The 18,863-nt window shown below is 46.2% G+C and overlaps 1 protein-coding gene across 1 annotated transcript in view; it reads right to left on the reverse strand.

Moving 5' to 3' along the window:
- Positions 1-3,170: 3,170 nt before the first annotated feature.
- LOC141075782 (alpha-N-acetylneuraminide alpha-2,8-sialyltransferase-like) overlaps positions 3,171-18,863 on the reverse strand; it is a 172,600-nt gene continuing 156,907 nt past the window's right edge. Inside the window, exon 5 of the mRNA XM_073562928.1 lies at positions 3,171-3,898. Coding sequence (XP_073419029.1) covers positions 3,439-3,898 — 460 coding nt within the window. The 3' untranslated portion in view covers positions 3,171-3,438. The remainder of the gene's footprint in view (positions 3,899-18,863) is intronic.

The raw sequence follows: 18,863 nt of genomic DNA on the forward strand, positions 1-18,863 counted from the left end.
TGGAGATGATGTATTCAGGATGATGAGCTGTGTTGCCTTTACGCCAAACCTATCGTTTGGCATTGTTGACAAAAAGTTTGATTTTGGTTTAGTCTGACCAGAGCACCTTCTTCCACATGTTTGGTGTGTCTCCCGGGTAGCTTGTTGCAAACTTTAAGCGATACTTTTTAAGGACATCTTTGAGAAATGGCTTTCTTCTTGCCACTCTTCCATAAAGACCAGAATTGTGCAGTGTACGACTGATTGTTGTCCTATGGACAGACTGTCCCAGCTCAGCTGTAGACCTCTGCAGTTCATCCAGAGTGATCATGGGCCTCTTGGCTGCATCTCTGATCAGTCTTCTCCTTGTTTGAGATGAAAGTTTAGAGGGACGGCCTGGTCTTGGTAAATTTGCTGTGGTATGATACTCCTTTCATTTCAATATGATCGCTTGCACAATGCTCCTTGGGATGTTTAAATTTTGGAAATCATTTTGTATCCAAATCCGGCTTTAAACTTCTCCACAACAGTATCACGGACCTGCCTGCTTTGTTCCTTGGTCTTCATGATGCTCTCTGTGCTTCAAACAGAACCTTGAGACTATCACAGAGCAGGTGCATTTATACGGCGACTTGATTACACACAGGTGGATTAAATTTATCATCAATAGTCATTTAGGACAACATTGGATCATTCAGAGATCCACAATGAACTTCTGGAGTGAGTTTGCTGCACTGAAAGTAAAGGGGCCAAATAATAATAATATTGCACGCCCCACTTTTCAGTTTTTGAATTTCCATCAAAAGTTAAAATAAGCAATAAATTTCGTTCAACTTCACAATTGTGTCCCACTTGTTGTTGATTCTTCACCAAAAATGTACATTTGGTATCTTTATGTTTGAAGCATGATATGTGGGAAAAGGTTGAAAAGTTCCAGGGAGCCAAATAATTTCGAAAGGCACTGTAGTCTAGAGTTTTTAGATGTGCAAATAAGTATAATAAATGATGATATTAGTGCTAAAGTTTTTAAAAAATCAATAGCTTCTCACATGCTCCTACATTATAATTGTCATGCTCCAGACCAGGGTTGGAGCCCTGTTTTCCCCTTCTCGCGGTCTGACCATAAAGGGGTTACCTTTCCTAGCCTTAGTCTGAATTCAGATTTGCTATTTATCGCTGCTTCCTGCAATGTCGGTTAGGGTGTGTACACACACTGCGGATTCTGCTGCGGATCCGCAGCGGTTTTGGCCCTGCAGGTCCGCAGCAGTTTCTGCTGTGTTGTACAGTACCCTTTTAGCCTATGGTAAAGGAAATCCGCAGTGCACACAAGCGGAATTTTCCACGCAGATTTGCTGCGGTTTCAAAACCTCAGCATGTCAATTCTTTGTGTGGATTCCGCAGCGGTTTAGACCCTGCTCTATGACAGGTGGCAAGCCGCAAGGGAAATCTGCAGAAAAACTGCAGATAAACCACAGGTCTTTTGACCTGCGGATTTACCTGCAGTTTTTCTCTAATCCGGAGTGGTTCTGCAGTTGGGGACGACGGACCACATCTCAGTATCAATGCTTTCTGGCTGATGTTTTGGTCACTTTTGAATGTTGGTTGCGCTTTACACTTGTGGTAGCATGAGATGGACTCTACAACCCACACAAGTGGCTCAGATAGTGCAGCTCATCCAGGATGGCACATCAATTCGAGCTGTGGCAAGAAGGTTTGCTGTGTCTGTCAGTGTAGTGTCCAGAGGCTGGAGGCACTACCAGGAGACAGGCCTGTACACCAGGAGACTTGGAGGGGGCTGTATGAGGGCAACAAGCCAGCAGCAGGACCGCTACGTCAGCCTTTGAGCAAGAAGGAAGAGGAGGAGCACCACCATAGCCCTGCAAAATTACCTCCAGCAGGCCGCAAATGTGTATGTGTCTGCACACATGGTTATGTGTCTGCACACACCGTGCAGCCCTCCAAAGAAGTGCCACCCCACACCATTACTGATCCACTGCCAAACCAGTCATGCTGAAGGATGTTGCAGGCAGCAGATCGCTCTCCACAGCAGCTCCAGACTCTGTCAGGTCTGTCAAATGTGCTCAGTGTGAACCTGCTTTCATCTGTGAAGAGCACAGGTTGCCAGTGGTGAATTTGCCAATCCTAGTGTTCTGTGGCAAATGCCAAGCATCCTGCACGGTGTTGGGCTGTGAGGACAACCCCCATCTGTGGACGTTGGGCCCTCAGACCATCCTCCTGGAGTCGGTTTCTAACCGTTTGTGCAGACATATGCATATTTGTGGCCTACTGGAGGTCATTTGCAGGGCTCTGGCAGTGCTCTTCCTGTTCCTCCTTGCACAAAGGCAGAGGTAGCGGTCCTGCTGCTTGGTTGTTGCCCTCCTACGGCCCCCACCACATCTCCTGGTGTACTGGCCTGTCTTCTGGTAGCGCTTCCAGCCTCTGGACACTACGCTGACAGACACAGGCACAGCAAATGTTCTTGCCACAGCTCGCATTGATGTGCCATCCTGGATGAGCTGCACTACCTGAGCCACTTGTGTGGGTTGTAGAGTCCGTCTCATGCTATCACGAGTGTGAAAGCACAACCAACATTGAAAAGTGACCAAAACGTCAGACAGAAAGCATTGGTACTGAGATGTGGTCTGTGGTCCCCACCTGCAGAACCACTCCCTTTTTGAGGGTGTCTTGATAATTGCCAATAATTTCCATCTGTTGTCTATTCCATTTGCACAACAGCATGTGAAATTGATTGTCAATCAGTGTTGCTTCCTAAGTGAACAGTTTGATTTCACAGAAGTTTGATTTACTTGACGTTATATTCTGTTGATTAAGTGTTCCCTACACTTTGTTGAGCAGTGTATATATATATATATATATATATATATATATAGGGAGAGAGAGAGAGATGTAAATATACTGTATACTGTATTTATACAGTATATATCTATAAATGTATATATGTGTGTATGTAATATATCCACTCAATAAAATTCTTCTCATTGATTGGTGGAATCATCTTTATCACATTGTTTTAATTGCAGTCCTGATGTGGGAAAAAAATGGTAAAATCACAGACAAAAAGTAAGAAAAATACAACAAATAGTAATTAAAATAAATATGAATCCAATTTTGTGAGTTGAATTCACAGTGATGAATAACATTTCTGATCAGCAGCCAATGGATTGGTCTCAAATGGATAAATTATAGAAATCTTCACAAATTTTTCAAGTACATTATTGGTCTTTCTCACAAAGTTCATGGAGATTATAAGAAAGGGCTTCTTTCTTTTTCTGGAAGACTGGACCTGTGCGGTTCTTTCTCAAGCGATGTTGTACGATTAACCATTATCTCACATAGATTGCTTTATGGAAATTAAAAAATGGTGATTCCTGTTCCACATTCCCGTAAACATTGTAAATATTACCAGCTCCATTTGCAATACTTGTGTTCTTTTGCGCCTTAGCATTGCCCTAGTTGGAGCTTCAGAGCTCCTTGACTGTGCATCAGCAAGTACTGATAAAACTCTTCAGGCATAGAGTGGACACCGGGCTTAGGAAGTTTGTTATCATAGTAGTGGTGAAGAATCACGGTCCCTTCAAGATCTTCAGAAAATGGCCAGAAACCATAGAGTGTTACCTTCTCACAAATCTCGAAGGCTGCACTGGCCATCAAGAGACCTGAGGACATACGCTGGAACTTAAGCCCAATGCCTTTCCAGTAAGATGTAAGGCTTCGGAGATATTGAGGATTAAAGAAAACCACCCGGTTTTTCATGCCAAAGTCTTCAAAGGAATAGAGAGTGCGGAGAGAGACTTCAGTATTCATTGCAAACGAGAAGGCCGGCAAAAGAATAAGTGCAGAGCCGTAAGCCTTTACCATGTTGATGAAGGGTTTCCTCTGCTCCCTGAGGCTGCTATACCTATTCAAGGAAACATTTTTATTAGAATTACTTAGAAATGACATACTATGATTATTCACTAGTTATGAGTGAATCTGACAAAATTTGAACTCAGTAACTCATTCAGATTTGGTCAAAAATTAAATTACATCAAATGTATTCAATGTTAATCTCATGTGCCTTATTATGCTCTGAAGTCTCAGCAGACCCTAGAGCAGTGACCCCCAAGCTTTATTACCTCAAGAGCCAGATTTAGCTCCCAGTGAGGGTCACAAGATACTTCCAGATCCCCCGAATAGTGACAACCAGCTCCTGCCTCCCCCACATTACTGACACCTGGAGTCCCTGATACCGGTATAATGACAGTCAAGGGGTCTGTACAAAAAACACAAGGCAATAAACTTGCATCTATTAGTTCCCAGTTCTCACCTTTCCCTCATTTGGTATTCTTGTACCAATCACCCCGTCTATCTGGATGTATAATCCTATGTCAAGGCTAGCACTTGATTTATCTATCCAACCCCAAGAGCGGCGAATGGTCATGCAGATCTGCTTTTCTTTGTGGGGTTACTTACAAAAGTGTCATGCTCACACCCTTACTGGTGGGCGTGAGTAGAGGGGTTGTAGCCCCACTGTGCCACAAACCAGATTACCCTGAAAGGGGCATGACTAGGACAGCTGCCATGGTTTTCACTGGGCCTCTGATCGTTAGGTCAGGCTTGTGTGGCAGGCACCTGCCAGGTGCCTCTCCAGGGTGGTGTCTGGCTGTGGCTGCTGATCCCACTTGGGGAGACGGTGGCATGGCTGAGACACTGGCAGGCAGGCACGGCAGAGACCCAAGCAGGCAGGTATGGCTGAGACACTGGCAGGCGGGCACGGCTGAGACACTGGCAGGTGGGCATGGCTGAGACTCAGAGCAAGCAGGCACGGCTTGAGACACAGGGCAGGCAGGCACAGCAGAGACACAGGGCAGGCAGGCATGGCTGAGACTGGGCAAGCTGGCACAGCTGAGACACAGTGCAGGCTGGCACGGCTGAGACACAGAGCAGGTAGGCACGGCTGAGACACAGGGCAAGCAGCTACGGCTGAGACACAGGACAGGTAGGCATGGCTGAGACACAGGGCAAGCAGAACGGCTGAGGCACGGGGCAAGCAGGTGTGGTGTTATGAACAGGTCACCGAGGAGGATGGCAGGAATAGGCCAGGCCACCAGGAAACCAGAAAGGTTGGTAGCTTAGCAGATTGCAGACCCCTAATCCTAACAACACAACTAACAGTAGCCGTGGAGCGTACCTACTATGCCCTAGATGCCTCGACACAGCCGGAGAACTAAATAGGCCTAAAGCAAGAATGGTGAAATCTAAACTGCCCCGGAGTAGAACCTCAAAGAAATAGATAGCCCCCAAACATATATTGTCGGTGAGACAAGATGAAACACAAATGCAGGCAGAAAATAGACTGAGCAAATGATGGGGCCTGAACTAACTAGATAGGAATGGAAAGGAAAGACACTGTCTGCAATCACGCAAAAACCCTAAAAAATACAACACGTCTGATGTACAAAAAAACACTGAGGTCTCACGACCTCGCCCCTACTTTATCAGCATTCTGGTATGAACTGACAGCAAAGCAAAAGAGACTAATATAACAGGGGACTGAACAAACTAACACAAGCTGTAACATATGGAGCGGGGTTCAGCACTGCCCCCAGCAAGGAGCCTGCTCAACCCTCACAACAAGCAGAGGCAAAGCCAGATCAGATGCAAAGGATTAGCAAATGAACAACTTAACTGAAAAATACAGGATCAGGCAGGAGACATCAGACCTCAGAATGCACAGCAAGAACTAATCACCAGCAGGGATTGAAGGAAGCCTGCTGATTTAAATACTCCAATCAGTAACCCCAGATCTCCAATCATCATCATCAGGTGGCAGACCTCTGTCAATCCAGCCAGCTCCACTACCCACAGTAACCACCAGAGGGAGTCCTGACTCAGAAGTAAGAGAATTCACAACAGTACCTCCCCCTTGAGGAGGGGTCACCGAACCCTCATCCACACCACCAGGCCAATCAGGATGGGCTAGGTGAAAAGCACAAACCAATCCCACAGCATGAATGTCAGAAGCAGAGACCGAAGAATTATCCTCCTGGCCATAACCTTTCCAGTTGACCAAGTACTGGAGTCTCCGTCTAGCCAGATGAGAATCCAATATCTTCTTTACCTCATACTCCAAATTACCCTTAAACAATACAGGGTCGGGGGCACTGCCATGGGAACTACTGGCTCAACAAACCTCTTCAACAAAGATTTATGAAAAATGTTATGATTATGAATCTTAAACGTAACTGGAAGAGCCAAATGGAAAGAAATGGGGTTAAGGATTTCCAAAATCTTATAAGGTCCAATGAACCTTGGCTTGAATTTTGGAGATGCAACCTTCATAGGAATATTTTTTGAAGACAACCAAACAATATCACCCACTTTAAACCGGGGACCAATGGTCCTATGCCGTTGGGCCTTAGACAAAACCCTATCACATTGCATGGGTTCAGAAGTTTGTTCAAAAGGTGGCACCGCCTCTCGTGTAGTTTTACGTTCACGTAAACGTCAATCAATTTGAATGGCCAATGAAATAGAGTCATCAAGACCAGAGGGGACAGGAAATCCCACCATAACATCTTTTATGGTTTCTGCCAGACATTTCCGAAAGAGAGCTGCTAGGGCATCATCATTCCATTTAGTAAGGACCGCCCACTTTTGGAATTTGACAATATAATTCTGCAGAATCCTGACCCTGGTTCAATGCCAATAAGGTTTTCTCAGCTTGATCAATAGCATTAGGTTCATCATACAACAATTCCAGGACTTGAAAAAATGCATACACATTAGCCAGAATAGGATCTCCAGGTGTCAAAGAAAAAGCCCAATCCTGGGGATCGCCGAGCAGCAGGGAGATGACAATTTTAACCTGCTGCACCAAGCTCCCTGATGAGTTAGGTTTCAAAGCAAAAATAGTTCACAATTATTTTTAAAATTCAAAAATTTAGACCGATCCCCAGAAAACACATCAGGAGTAGGGATCTTTGGTTCTACAGCAGATGATTGAGCGAGATAGGCAGAAATTCCCCGCACAGGAAGAACTAATCATCAGCAGGGATTGAAGGAAGCCTGCTGACTTAAAATATTCCAATCAGTAACCCCAGATCTCCAATCATCATCATCAGGTGGCAGACCTCTGTTAATCCAGTCAGCTCCACTACCCACAGTAACCACCAGAGGGAGACCTGATTCAGAAGTAAGAGAATTCACAACAGTGTGGTGTATGAAGGAACAGGTAGAGATTTGTTCACACAGCGGGTGCTAGTACTGGTACAGACAGGAAAGAGTGGAGTATGACGGAACAGGTTTGGACCTGTTCACACAGGAGGAGCTGGTATGGGTACTGACAGGAAAGAGTGGAGTATGACGCAACAGGTTTGGACCTGTTCACACAGGAAGAGCAGGTACGGGTACTGACAGGAAAGAGTGGAGTATGACAGAACAGGTTGGGACCTGTTCACACAGGAGAACCGTAAGGCTGCGGAGAAGAGTTGCAGAGCAGCGAGAGGTTCTGCAGCAGCAGAACCAGAGCCAAGCAGAACTGCAAGAGTACGTAGCACAAGCAGAGCCTAAAAAGTACAGAGCAGCCAGAGATGCAAGAGAGCTGAGCACGAGCAGAGCCACAAGACTGTGAAGAAGAGTAGCAGAGCAGCAAGAGTTTCTGTAGTAGCAGAACCAGAACCAAGCAAAACCGCAAGAGTACGGAGCAAAGGCAGAGTCTAAAGAGAACAGAGCAGGCAGAGTTGCAAGGGAGTGGAGAACGAACAGAGCCGCAAGAGTGCAGAACACAAGCAGACAGGGAGGACACAAGGAAAGACACAGCAGGGAAAAAAGACAAAGACAAGGATACAGACAGATAAAGGTAAGACAGAGTTCAGACAGGGCAACAGTACAAGATAGGGCAAAGGACACAGGGACCAGAGTATACACAGGTACAAAGCAAGGCAATAGCAAAGACACAAAGACCAGGATATTCTTCCCCCTGGAGGGCAAACAGAGAAGTAGCAACCAAAGCTAGGAGTAATGCCTCCAGAGTAGGAGAAACACAGAGCAAGACCTGGCAGCTCAGTAGAAAGACACTGAGTTAACACATTGCACAGGCAAGGTTTCACTGGGTGGAGCTGCTCTAAATACTAGGGGCCTCATTAGACTGCTGCACTTTGACTCCATAAGTACCTGAGAGTTCTGGCACTGCCCCCCTATGCACACAGCCAGGAAACATGCACAGAGCAGATAGGAGACAAGAGGCACAGAGCATGGAGCTGGCAGCAGACAGAAATCACAGCATGGCCTGGAGCAATGAGTAAGTTGGTGTGTGGGGGATGGGAGGCCATGCAGCGATGCCAGCAGGGTTTGTTACAAAAAGTAAGTATTTGGAGACCTTTTCTTCATAGATTCTTGGTAGACTTGTTGCTACTTCACCAAACTGGCAGACAGCCATGAGCCGTGCACCAGCATCTGGTGAGCCACATGTGGCTCCCGAGTCACTGGTTAGGGATTCCTGCCCTAGAACATAATATAATGTAGTAATGAAAATAAAAAACATAATGATTGTCACCTGTCTCGTCTCCACAGCTCCTCACTGGCCCTCAGCTTCCTCCAGCATCTTCTTTACTTTTCCATGTGATGCGATGTATTCTTCCTCCATCTTCTCTTTCTGCTCGGGCTTCTGGCACTGTGTTGTCCGCTGACTACTGAGAACACCTCAGCAAAAGAAGCCGGATCAAAAGTACATCACATGCCATGGAGGAGTAAAGAAGAGAGCTGCGCAGAGAGCTCAAAGGGGAGTTTTTTTTTGTACCTCTTTACCAGCTCTTAATAAATCAGCAAAGTGGTGGCCAGCCACGAGCCATTTTGCTTGAACTGCAAGATACGAATAACAACATTTTTGGAATTTTTTGAAAAATTTAAGAATTTAATGTGCCTCAAACAGATTTCTTCATCTTAAGAATTCCCAACAAATGTGATAATAATCTCTCATTGAAATGGGCATCAATGTAACTGAAAGTCACCCTGGAAAATGTAAGCTTCGTCCATAGGGGTGTGACAATTTTTATATTCTGACCAATTTATTTATACAGATGTAAACACTAGGTGGGAATAATTCCTGGACTATCAGACTGTGCGTGCGGGGTATACGGCATAAGAAGTATGATTATCCCAGTTAAACCTCAAATTCTTGTAATTGGATTTTCATATTATCAGGACTAGTGTTGAGCGATACCACCCGATACTGAAAAATATCGGATCGGAATGGATCGGCCGATCTAAAAAAAAAGTATCGGGTATCGCCGATTCCGATCCCGGAAGTCCCATTCAAGTCAATGGAACAGAAATATCGGAATTAAAAAAAACCCTTTTTTTCCCTGTAGGTTAATTCTACATGAAGAAACACAACTAATAATAATGTAGAATGTATTGTGGGAGGTGTAGGAGACATTAAAGCCATAGAGCTTTAGCCCAATCAAATGGAATAGCAGTAATTTTTTTTTTTTTTTAAAGACATTCGTAGTTACAAAGATATTGACTGTTAAAGTCTTTAATATTTTGTCAGATATGTATGTTTCACTACTTCCATGCTCTTCACCTTCTTTTTTACTTCTCCCACTCTTTCTCCTTCATCATCCTCAGCAGCATCTTTTTCATCAACTTCTTCTTCAACTTATTCATCTTCTTCTTCTTCACCTTCTTCCTATTTTTTTTTTTACATTCTTCATATTCTTCTTATTCAACTATTATTCTTCTTCATATTCTACTTCTTCATCTTCTTCCCATTCTTCTTCATCATATTCTTATTTGTGTCAGGCATTCCTGTAGTTGTAATCTATAAAAGTTTGAAGATTACACCTTCCGTTCAGCCTGTCACAAAAGATTTACAACAGGATTTGTCCGCGTTCGGTTTGGCCTGCAGAAGCAGGCCTTTTCCAGGGGCACCACGAGGAGGAACGGACTCACCCCCATACACTGCTTAGTCTTCTTCTGCTTATAAATTAGATAATTTCATTTGCTCAGATTTTTAGTCTTATGCTTAATGTTCTTCTGCTTTTGGTTTTTATGCTTCTTGTTCGTCTGTCTCTTGTTGTTCTGCATCTTGGTGGTTGTCTTCCTGTTCTTTGTCCTCTTGGTCATCTTCTTCAGGGTCATCTTTTAGGTATTGTTCTGTGTGGTCTTCAGGGTCGTCATCTTCAGGGTCACGGTCAGGGAGATCCAGAGTGAGAATCAAAAACCATTTCCACAAGATTTAACTTGGAAAAGTAGCAGAAGGTACAAGAAGGCTGAGGAACTGCCGAGAACCAGCTGACGGTACTGGAACCCGGATGGGTAGCAGAAGGAACAATAGCAAATGGAACTAGCGAGGACCAGCTGACAGTGCTGGAACCCGGAGGGGCAGCAGAAGGAACAAGAGCCAATGGCACAACTGTGGACCAGCTGACGGTGCTGGAACACGGTTACTAACTAAGCAGGAGGTACCTGTGCTACAAAGCACTACCAAGGACCAGCAGACGTTGCTGGAACTCGGATACCGAGAAGGAGGCACCTAGGCCAAAGGCTCTGCTGAGAACCAGCTGACGGTGCTGGAACCCGGATGGGTAGCAGAAGCTGCAAGAGCAAATTAAATAGTATAAGCGGGGGTCTACTTTACCAATACCGATCAATAATGTATATAGCAAATTGGTATGGAGATAAATGTATAATTATATTAAAACTTAGCTTTTAATCTTAAATTAAAAACTGTATATTGCAAATTAAGGTGCCAAAAAAAACAAAGTGATAGTGTCTGTGCAACCGTGCCCATAAAATAAGATTGTATTGAGACGCTTCCTATTGTCCAAATATGAGCGGATTACAATCCTCTTTAATGTCTAAATATGGCCAGGTATTGATATTACCAAACACTAGCCATAGAACATCTCAGTATATGCACCAAAGCACTTTTTAGAGGTTATCTTAGGTAACTAAATCATTAATCCTATACTCATTTCCAAAATTTATGAACAATTATCATTAGGATGCGAATCATAAAAATATAAGATATCTATTTTTCCAAAATCAGATATCTATTGCATTGGCATATTTTACAGGTCAGAAAGAACAATATATCGCATCTATGGAGTCCAGTATAGTGTAGTGCCTATATTCCACAAAAATACTGCATATTAAATACTCTCATGATGCATTATTAATATGTCCTTATACTCATCTCATGTGTATTAGTCCTATACACTGATGCCTGTATATGCACTCTTGTGAGAAAGGCCCCCAGTCTTAAAAGAACTTCATGTCTGCATTCATCTGGGCCGCCTTAGTCCAACACCGTTCTCCCAACGCGTTTTATCTAAGAACGAGAGGTTTACAATATATGGAACACAATTCATTTGTGATGAGGGCCCTTGAATTCTGTTTAACAAAGAACTTTTTTCTATTTGATGGCAAGTACTTCCACCAGCTCAGGGGCACCGCGATGGGTAGCCCTTGTGCACCATCTTATGCAAATTTGCTCCTGGGCTGGTGGGAGGAAAATGCCATCTTTGGAGAGCACTCAGAAGTGGCGGAGGAAAACATTGTCCTGTGGCTTCGCTACATGGACGATGTCTTTATAATCTGGAAGGGTGATGAGAAGGGCTTTTGTAACTTTGTAAAAGGCCTTAATAAGAATGATCTGGGCCTTAGTTTTACTTGTGAGGTCAATGCTCGTAGTATACCATTTTTGGATGTTCTGATTGAACGGGGTGAAAATGGACGCCTTCTTACTAAGACATATAGAAAACCTACATCTTCTAATTCACTTCTGAGATGGGAATCTAACCATCCAGTTCCCTTGAAAAAAGGTATCCCTAAGGGGCAGTACCTTCGAATGAGAAGGAACTGTTCGGATCAGGTTACCTATAAGACGCAAGCCGATGATTTGAGATCCCGTTTCTTAGAACGGGGATACCCAGATGGGATCCTAAGGAATGCTTATAGGACATCCCTGGCTAGGGATAGGAAGGACCTACTCACTCCTGGCAGAAAACCGATGATGATGGAACTATAAGATTCATCACAAAATATTGTAACGGAGCCAAGGATATCAAAGAAATAATAGACCGACATTGGCCGATTTTGTGTATGGATCAGGACCTCACAAGAGTTATCTCTAGTCACCCGCAGATTACATACAAGAAAGGCCGTTCCTTAAAGGATAGGTTGGTCCGTAGCCATTTTACCCCAAAAAGTGCTGGCACCCAACCAAAAGGATGCTTTAAATGTGGTTGCTGCAAATACTGCACCTCAATTGAAAAAAACAACGAATTCTGCAGTAATAACACAAGAAAAATATACCCCATACATCAATTTATTAACTGCAGATCCGTAGGGGTTATATATAAGATGACGTGCAGATGTGGGGTAGAATATGTTGGCAAAACAAAGAGAGAGCTTAGGGTAAGGGTAGGAGAACATCATAGAGATACTATCAATAAACGTGATACCCCGGTAGCCAATCATATTAATCAGTTTCATAAGGGAGATCTCAAGATGGCTAGTTTTATAGGTATCGAAAAGGTACCCAGAAATCAGAGAGGGGGTGATTGGGATAAATACATCCTCCAAAGAGAAACTTTCTGGATATTTACCCTACAGACAATGCACCCTAAAGGATTAAACGATATACTCTCCTTTTCTTCCTTCTTGTAGGGAGGGAACAATAGGGTGAGGTATATTAGGGAGAGCCGCCGTTGAGTGGGGGCGCCACTTGCGCAGGTTATTAGGGTGCCAACCTCCGCGTGAGGTAGGGAAGAGGTAGAGAGGGCTTATCAGGGAGAGCCCTAGTGAGCACCCTCTCTATACTTCTAATAACAGGAAGATCCGTGGTGTCCCCTGTCTAGCATGCAACATTAGATCAGACTACTAATTGACCCCCATATATGTAATAATATACCAATTGAATATACGACTCCCCGTATCTGATTTCCTCATATTATTTCTCTCTGGGTGAGGGATACTGTAGATACGTCCTTTTCCCTTATCTATTTTAAATGTGAATGAAAAGATGGTTATGGAATCCATGCAAAGTGTCCATTAATAGGGTATTCAGCAAATTGAAAAAGTCTGAATAAATTCCTATATATAATCTGGATGTAGCCGCTTCTAATATGATTGATCAACAAGTCTATTGATACAATTGGGAGATAGCGGTAGAGAGCGCGATCAGATGGAGGATATGCAGCGTCGGGTTACCATGGACACTATGGGTCATGTGAACGGCGCTATGATGACGCTGTACCTCCGAGACCGGATGTGATGTAAATGGCCGTAAGCCGAGCCCAGGAAGTGGGGCATGTAGATGGAGATGGGCCATTACATATGGTGGGACCGGAAATGAGGTACCCGGCGTCCGGAAATGGATAGGATACAATGTGGTGCTCAGCTATATAAAAGGAAGGCGACATTTGCTCGCCATGTGTCTATTTGAACTCCATAAACTCCCCTGATGAGTCCTGATTAGATGAAACGCGTTGGGAGAACGGTGTTGGACTAAGGCGGCCCAGATGAATGCAGACATGAAGTTCTTTTAAGACTGGGGGCCTTTCTCACAAGAGTGCATATACAGGCATCAGTGTATAGGACTAATACACATGAGATGAGTATAAGGACATATTAATAATGCATCATGAGAGTATTTAATATGCAGTATTTTTGTGGAATATAGGCACAACACTATACTGGACTCCATAGATGCGATATATTGTTCTTTCTGACCTGTAAAATATGCCAATGCAATAGATATCTGATTTTGGAGAAATAGATATCTTATATTTTTATGATTCGCATCCTAATGATAATTGTTCATAAATTTTGGAAATGAGTATAGGATTAATGATTTAGTTACCTAAGATAACCTCTAAAAAGTGCTTTGGTGCATATACTGAGATGTTCTATGGCTAGTGTTTGGTAATATCAATACCTGGCCATATTTAGACATTAAAGAGGATTGTAATCCGCTCATATTTGGACAATAGGAAGCGTCTCAATACAATCTTATTTTATGGGCACGGTTGCACAGACACTATCACTTTATGTTTTTTTTGGCACCTTAATTTGCAATATACAGTTTTTAATTTAAGATTAAAAGCTAAGTTTTAATATAATTATACATTTATCTCCATACCAATTTGCTATATACACAAGAGCAAATTAAACTAGCGAGGACCACCTGACGGTGCTGGAACCCAGAGGGGCAGCAGAAGGAAGAAGAGCCAATGGGACAACCGTGGACCAGCGGACGGTGCTGGAACACGGTTACTAAGCAGGAGGTACCAGTACTACAAAGCACTACCAAGGACCAGCAGACGTTGCTGGGACTTGGATACCGAGAAGGAGGCACCTCGGCCAAAGGCTCGGCCGAGAAACAGCTGACGGTGCTGGAACCCGGATGGGTAGCAGAAGGTGCCCATAATTAACAAAGTTGCAAGGCCGCGAGCAGGACACAGTTACCGAATCCCACAGTCCAACAGGGGGTGCTTGTCCTATTGGCACTACGGAACCAGCCTTTAGTACCAGAACCCGCAGCCCACATAGGAAGCACCGAAACTGCAGGCACCATAGACTCGGCTAACCCGACCGCAACACGACAGGACAACGTATTGGTGGCAAAGTGACGTTGACACTACCCAGAAACAGCAGGCTTGCTGGAACCAAGCTGGGCAGGAGGGAGTACCCGTGCCAAAGACACTGCTGAGAACCAGCTGACGGTGCTGGAACCCGGATGGGTAGCAGAAGGAACAAGAGCCAATGGCACAACTGTGGACCAGCTGACGGTGCTGGAACACGGTTTCTAAGCAGGAGGTACCTGTGCGTTAAAGCACTACCAAGAACCAGCAGACGTTGCTGGAACTCGGACACCGAGAAGGAGGCACCTCGGCCAAAGGCTCGGCCGAGAAACAGCCGACGGTGCTGGAACCCGGCTGGGCAGGAGGGAGTACCCGTGCCAAAGACACTGCCGAGAACCAGCTGATGGTGCTGGAACCCGGATGGGTAGCAGAAGGTACCCATAATCATCAAAGTTGCAAGGCCGCTAGCAGGACGCAGTTACCGAATCCCACAGTCCAACAGGGTGTGCTTGTCCTATTGGCACTACGGAACCAGCCTTTAGTACCAGAACCCGCAGCCCACATAGGAAGCACCGAAACTGCAGGCACCATAGACTCGGCTAACCCGACCGCGACACGACAGGACAACGTATTGGTGGCAAAGTGACGTTGACACTACCCAGAAACAGCAGGCGTGCTGGAACCAGGCTGGGCAGGAGGGAGTACCCGTGCCAAAGACAATGCCGAGAACCAGCTGACGGTGCTGGAACCCGGATGGGTAGCAGAAGAAACAAGAGCCAATGGCACAATTGTGGACCAGCCGACGGTGCTGGAACACGGTTTCTAAGCAGGAGGTACCGGTGCTTTAAAGCACTATCAAGAACCAGCAGACGTTGCTGGAACTCGGACACCGAGAAGGAGGCAGCTCGGCCAAAGGCTCTGCCGAGAAACAGCTGACGGTGCTGGAACCTGGCTGGGAGTACCCGTGCCAAAGACACTGCCGAGAACCAGCTGACGGTGCTGGAACCTGGATGGGTAGCAGAAGGTACCCATAATCAACAAAGTTGCAAGGCCGCGAGCAGGACGCAGTTACCGAATCCCACAGTCCAACAGGGTGTGCTTGTCCTATTGGCACTACGGAACCAGCCTTTAGTACCAGAACCCACAGCCCACATAGGAAGCACCGAAACTGCAGGCACCATAGACTCGGCTAACCCGACCACAACACGACAGAACAACGTATCGGTGGCAAAGTGACGTTGACACTACCCGGAAACGGCAGGCGTGCTGGAACCAGGCTAGGCAGGAGGGAGAACCCATGCTAAAGACACTTCTGAGCAGCAACTGGCGATGTTGGAGCCCAGGGGTCAATCATGCAGCAGGATGAGGCCTACTTGGAGCGAGTTTTATATTGGTTGTACACAACTACTGATTGTAACCTTGCTCGACTTCGGCCTCTGGCTCTACTGTCTCTAGTATTTCCCCTGGCCTCCAACCCCGCCAGTTGCTGCTCTGAAGTGTCGTCTGCACAGTAATGGGACTTGGGACAGAGCAGGAGACATTGCCGGACACACATCAGGGGATCAACTGACGTGACTGAGCCCCAGTAACACAGGAACAAATGTGGATTGTGCAGACGACACTTCAGAGCAGCGACTGGCGGGGTTGAAGGCCAGGGGAAATACTAGAGACAGTAGAGCCACAGGCCAAAGAGGACCACGGTTAAAAATCAGTAGTAGTGTGATGGTGTAGGTAGCAGGAGACTTTGCCATTCACACAGAAGGGGAGCAGCTGGCGTAACTGAACCCCACAGACACAGGAGCGAGTGTTTCTATCTGTGCGGACGGCACTTCAAAGCTACAACTGGCTGTGTTGGAGCCCAGGATTAATGCTCCAAGCAGGCTGAGGCCTACTTGGAGCAAGTAGAAAAAACGATGTTGCGTGATGTTGGAGGCAGCAGGAGACTTCGCCATCCGCACAGCAGGGGAACAGCTGGCGTTACTGAAACCCACAGACACAGGAGTGAGTGTTTCTATCTGTGCGGACGGCACTTCCAAGCTACAACTGGCTGTGTTGGAGCCCAGGATGAAGCATGCAGCAGGCGGAGGACAACTTGCAGCTGATTTTATAGAGGTTGTAGACTACTACTGATTGTAACCTTGCTCCACTATGGCCTCCGGCTCCACTGTCTCTAGTATTTCCCCTGTCCTCCAACCCCGCTAGTTACAGCTCTGAAGTGGCGTCTGCACAATCCACACTTGTTCCTGTGTTACTGTGGCTCAGTCACATCAGTTTATCCCCTAATGTGTGTCTGGCAAGGTTTCCTGCTCAGTCCTCATTCACACTACTAGTAATGGGAAAGTGGACAGAGCAGGAGACATTGCCGGAAACACATCAGGGGATCAACTGACGTGACTGAGCCCCAGTAACTCAGGAACAAGTGTGGATCGTGCAGACGCCACTTCAGAGCAGCAACTGGTGGGGTTGGAGGCCAGGGGAAAAACTAGAGACAGTGGAGCCAGAGGCCTAAGTGGAGCACGGTTAAAAATCAGTAGTAGTTTGAATGTGGATGGAGCAGGAGACTTTGCCGTCTACACAGCAGGGAAACAGCTTCTGAACCCCACTAACACAGGAGCTAGTGTGTTTTTCTCTGGGAAGACGACACTACTGAACACCAACTGGCGTTGTTGGAGCCCAGGATGAGGCATGGAGCAGGCTGAGGCCTGATGTTGTTGGCATGTGGAGGCAGCAGGAGACTTTGCCGTCTACACAGCAGGGGAACAGCTGGTATTACTGAACCCCACTAACACAGGAGCTAGTGTGTTTTTCTCTGGGAAGACGACACTTCTGAACACCAAATGGCGTTGTTGGAGCCCAGGTTGAGGCATGGAGCAGGCTGAGGCCTGATGTTTTCGGCATGTGGAGTCAGCAGGAGACATTGCCGTCTACACAGCAGGGGAACAGCTGGCGTTACGGAACCCCACTAACACAGGAGCTAATGTGTTTTTCTCTGGGAAGATGACACTTCTGAACACCAACTGGCGTTGTTGGAGCCCAGGTTGAGGCATGGAGCAGGCTGAGGCCTGATGTTTTGGGCATGTGGAGTCAGCAGGAGACATTGCCGTCTACACAGCAGGGGAACAGCTGGCTTTACGGAACCCCACTAACACAGGAGCTAATGTGTTTTTCTCTGGGAAGATGACACTTCTGAACACCAACTGGCATTGTTGGAGCCCAGGTTGAGGCATGGAGCAGGCTGAGGCCTGATGTTTTGGGCATGTGGAGTCAGCAGGAGACATTGCCGTCTACACAGCAGGGGAACAGCTGGCGTTACTGAACCCCACTAACACAGGAGCTAGTGTGTTTTTCTCTGGGAAGATGACACTTCTGAACACCAATTGGCATTGTTGAAGCCCAGGATGAGGCATGGAGCAGGCTGAGGCCTGATGTTGTTGGCATGTGTAGGCAGCTGGAGACTTTCCCGTCTACACAGCAGGGGAACAGCTGGCATTACTGAACCCCACTAACACAGGAGCTAGTGTGTTTTTCTCTGGGAAGACGACACTTCTGAACACCAACTGGCGTTGTTGGAGCCCAGGTTGAGGCATGGAGCAGGCTGAGGCCTGATGTTTTGGGCATGTGGAGTCAGCAGGAGACATTGCTGTCTACACAGCAGGGGAACAGCTGGCGTTACTGAAACCCACTAACACAGGAGCTAGTCTGTATTTCTCTGGGAAGATGACACTTCTGAACACCAACTGGCATTGTTGGAGCCCAGGTTGAGGCATGGAGCAGGCTGAGGCCTGATGTTTTGGGCAAGCGGAGTCAGCAGGAGACATTGCCGTCTACACAGCAGGGGAACAGCTGGCGTTACTAAACCCCACTAACACAGGAGCTAGTGTGTTTTTCCCTGGGAAGACGACACTTCTGAACGCCAACTGGCGTTGTTGGAGCCCAGGATGAGGCATGCAGCAGGTGGAGGCCAACTTGCAGCTGGTTTTATAGAGGCTGTAGACTACAACTGATTGTAACCGTGCTCCACTTAGGCCTCTGGCTCCACTGTCTCTAGTATTTCCCCTGGTCTCCAACCCCGCCAATTACAGCTCTCAAGTGGCGTCAGCACAATCCACACTTGTTCCTGTGTTACTGGGGCTCAGTCCTGTCAGTTGATCCCCTGATGTGTGTCCGGCAACGTCTCCTGCTCTTTCCTCATTTACACTACTAGTAATGGGAATGTGGACAGAGCAGGAGACCTTGCCGGACACACATCGGGGGATCAACTGACGTGACTGAGCCCAAGTAACACAAGAACAA

Source organism: Dendrobates tinctorius, unplaced genomic scaffold, assembly GCF_039654945.1.
Source record: "Dendrobates tinctorius isolate UK_male_01 unplaced genomic scaffold, ASM3965494v1 ptg000371l, whole genome shotgun sequence".
NCBI lineage: Eukaryota > Metazoa > Chordata > Amphibia > Anura > Dendrobatidae > Dendrobates > Dendrobates tinctorius.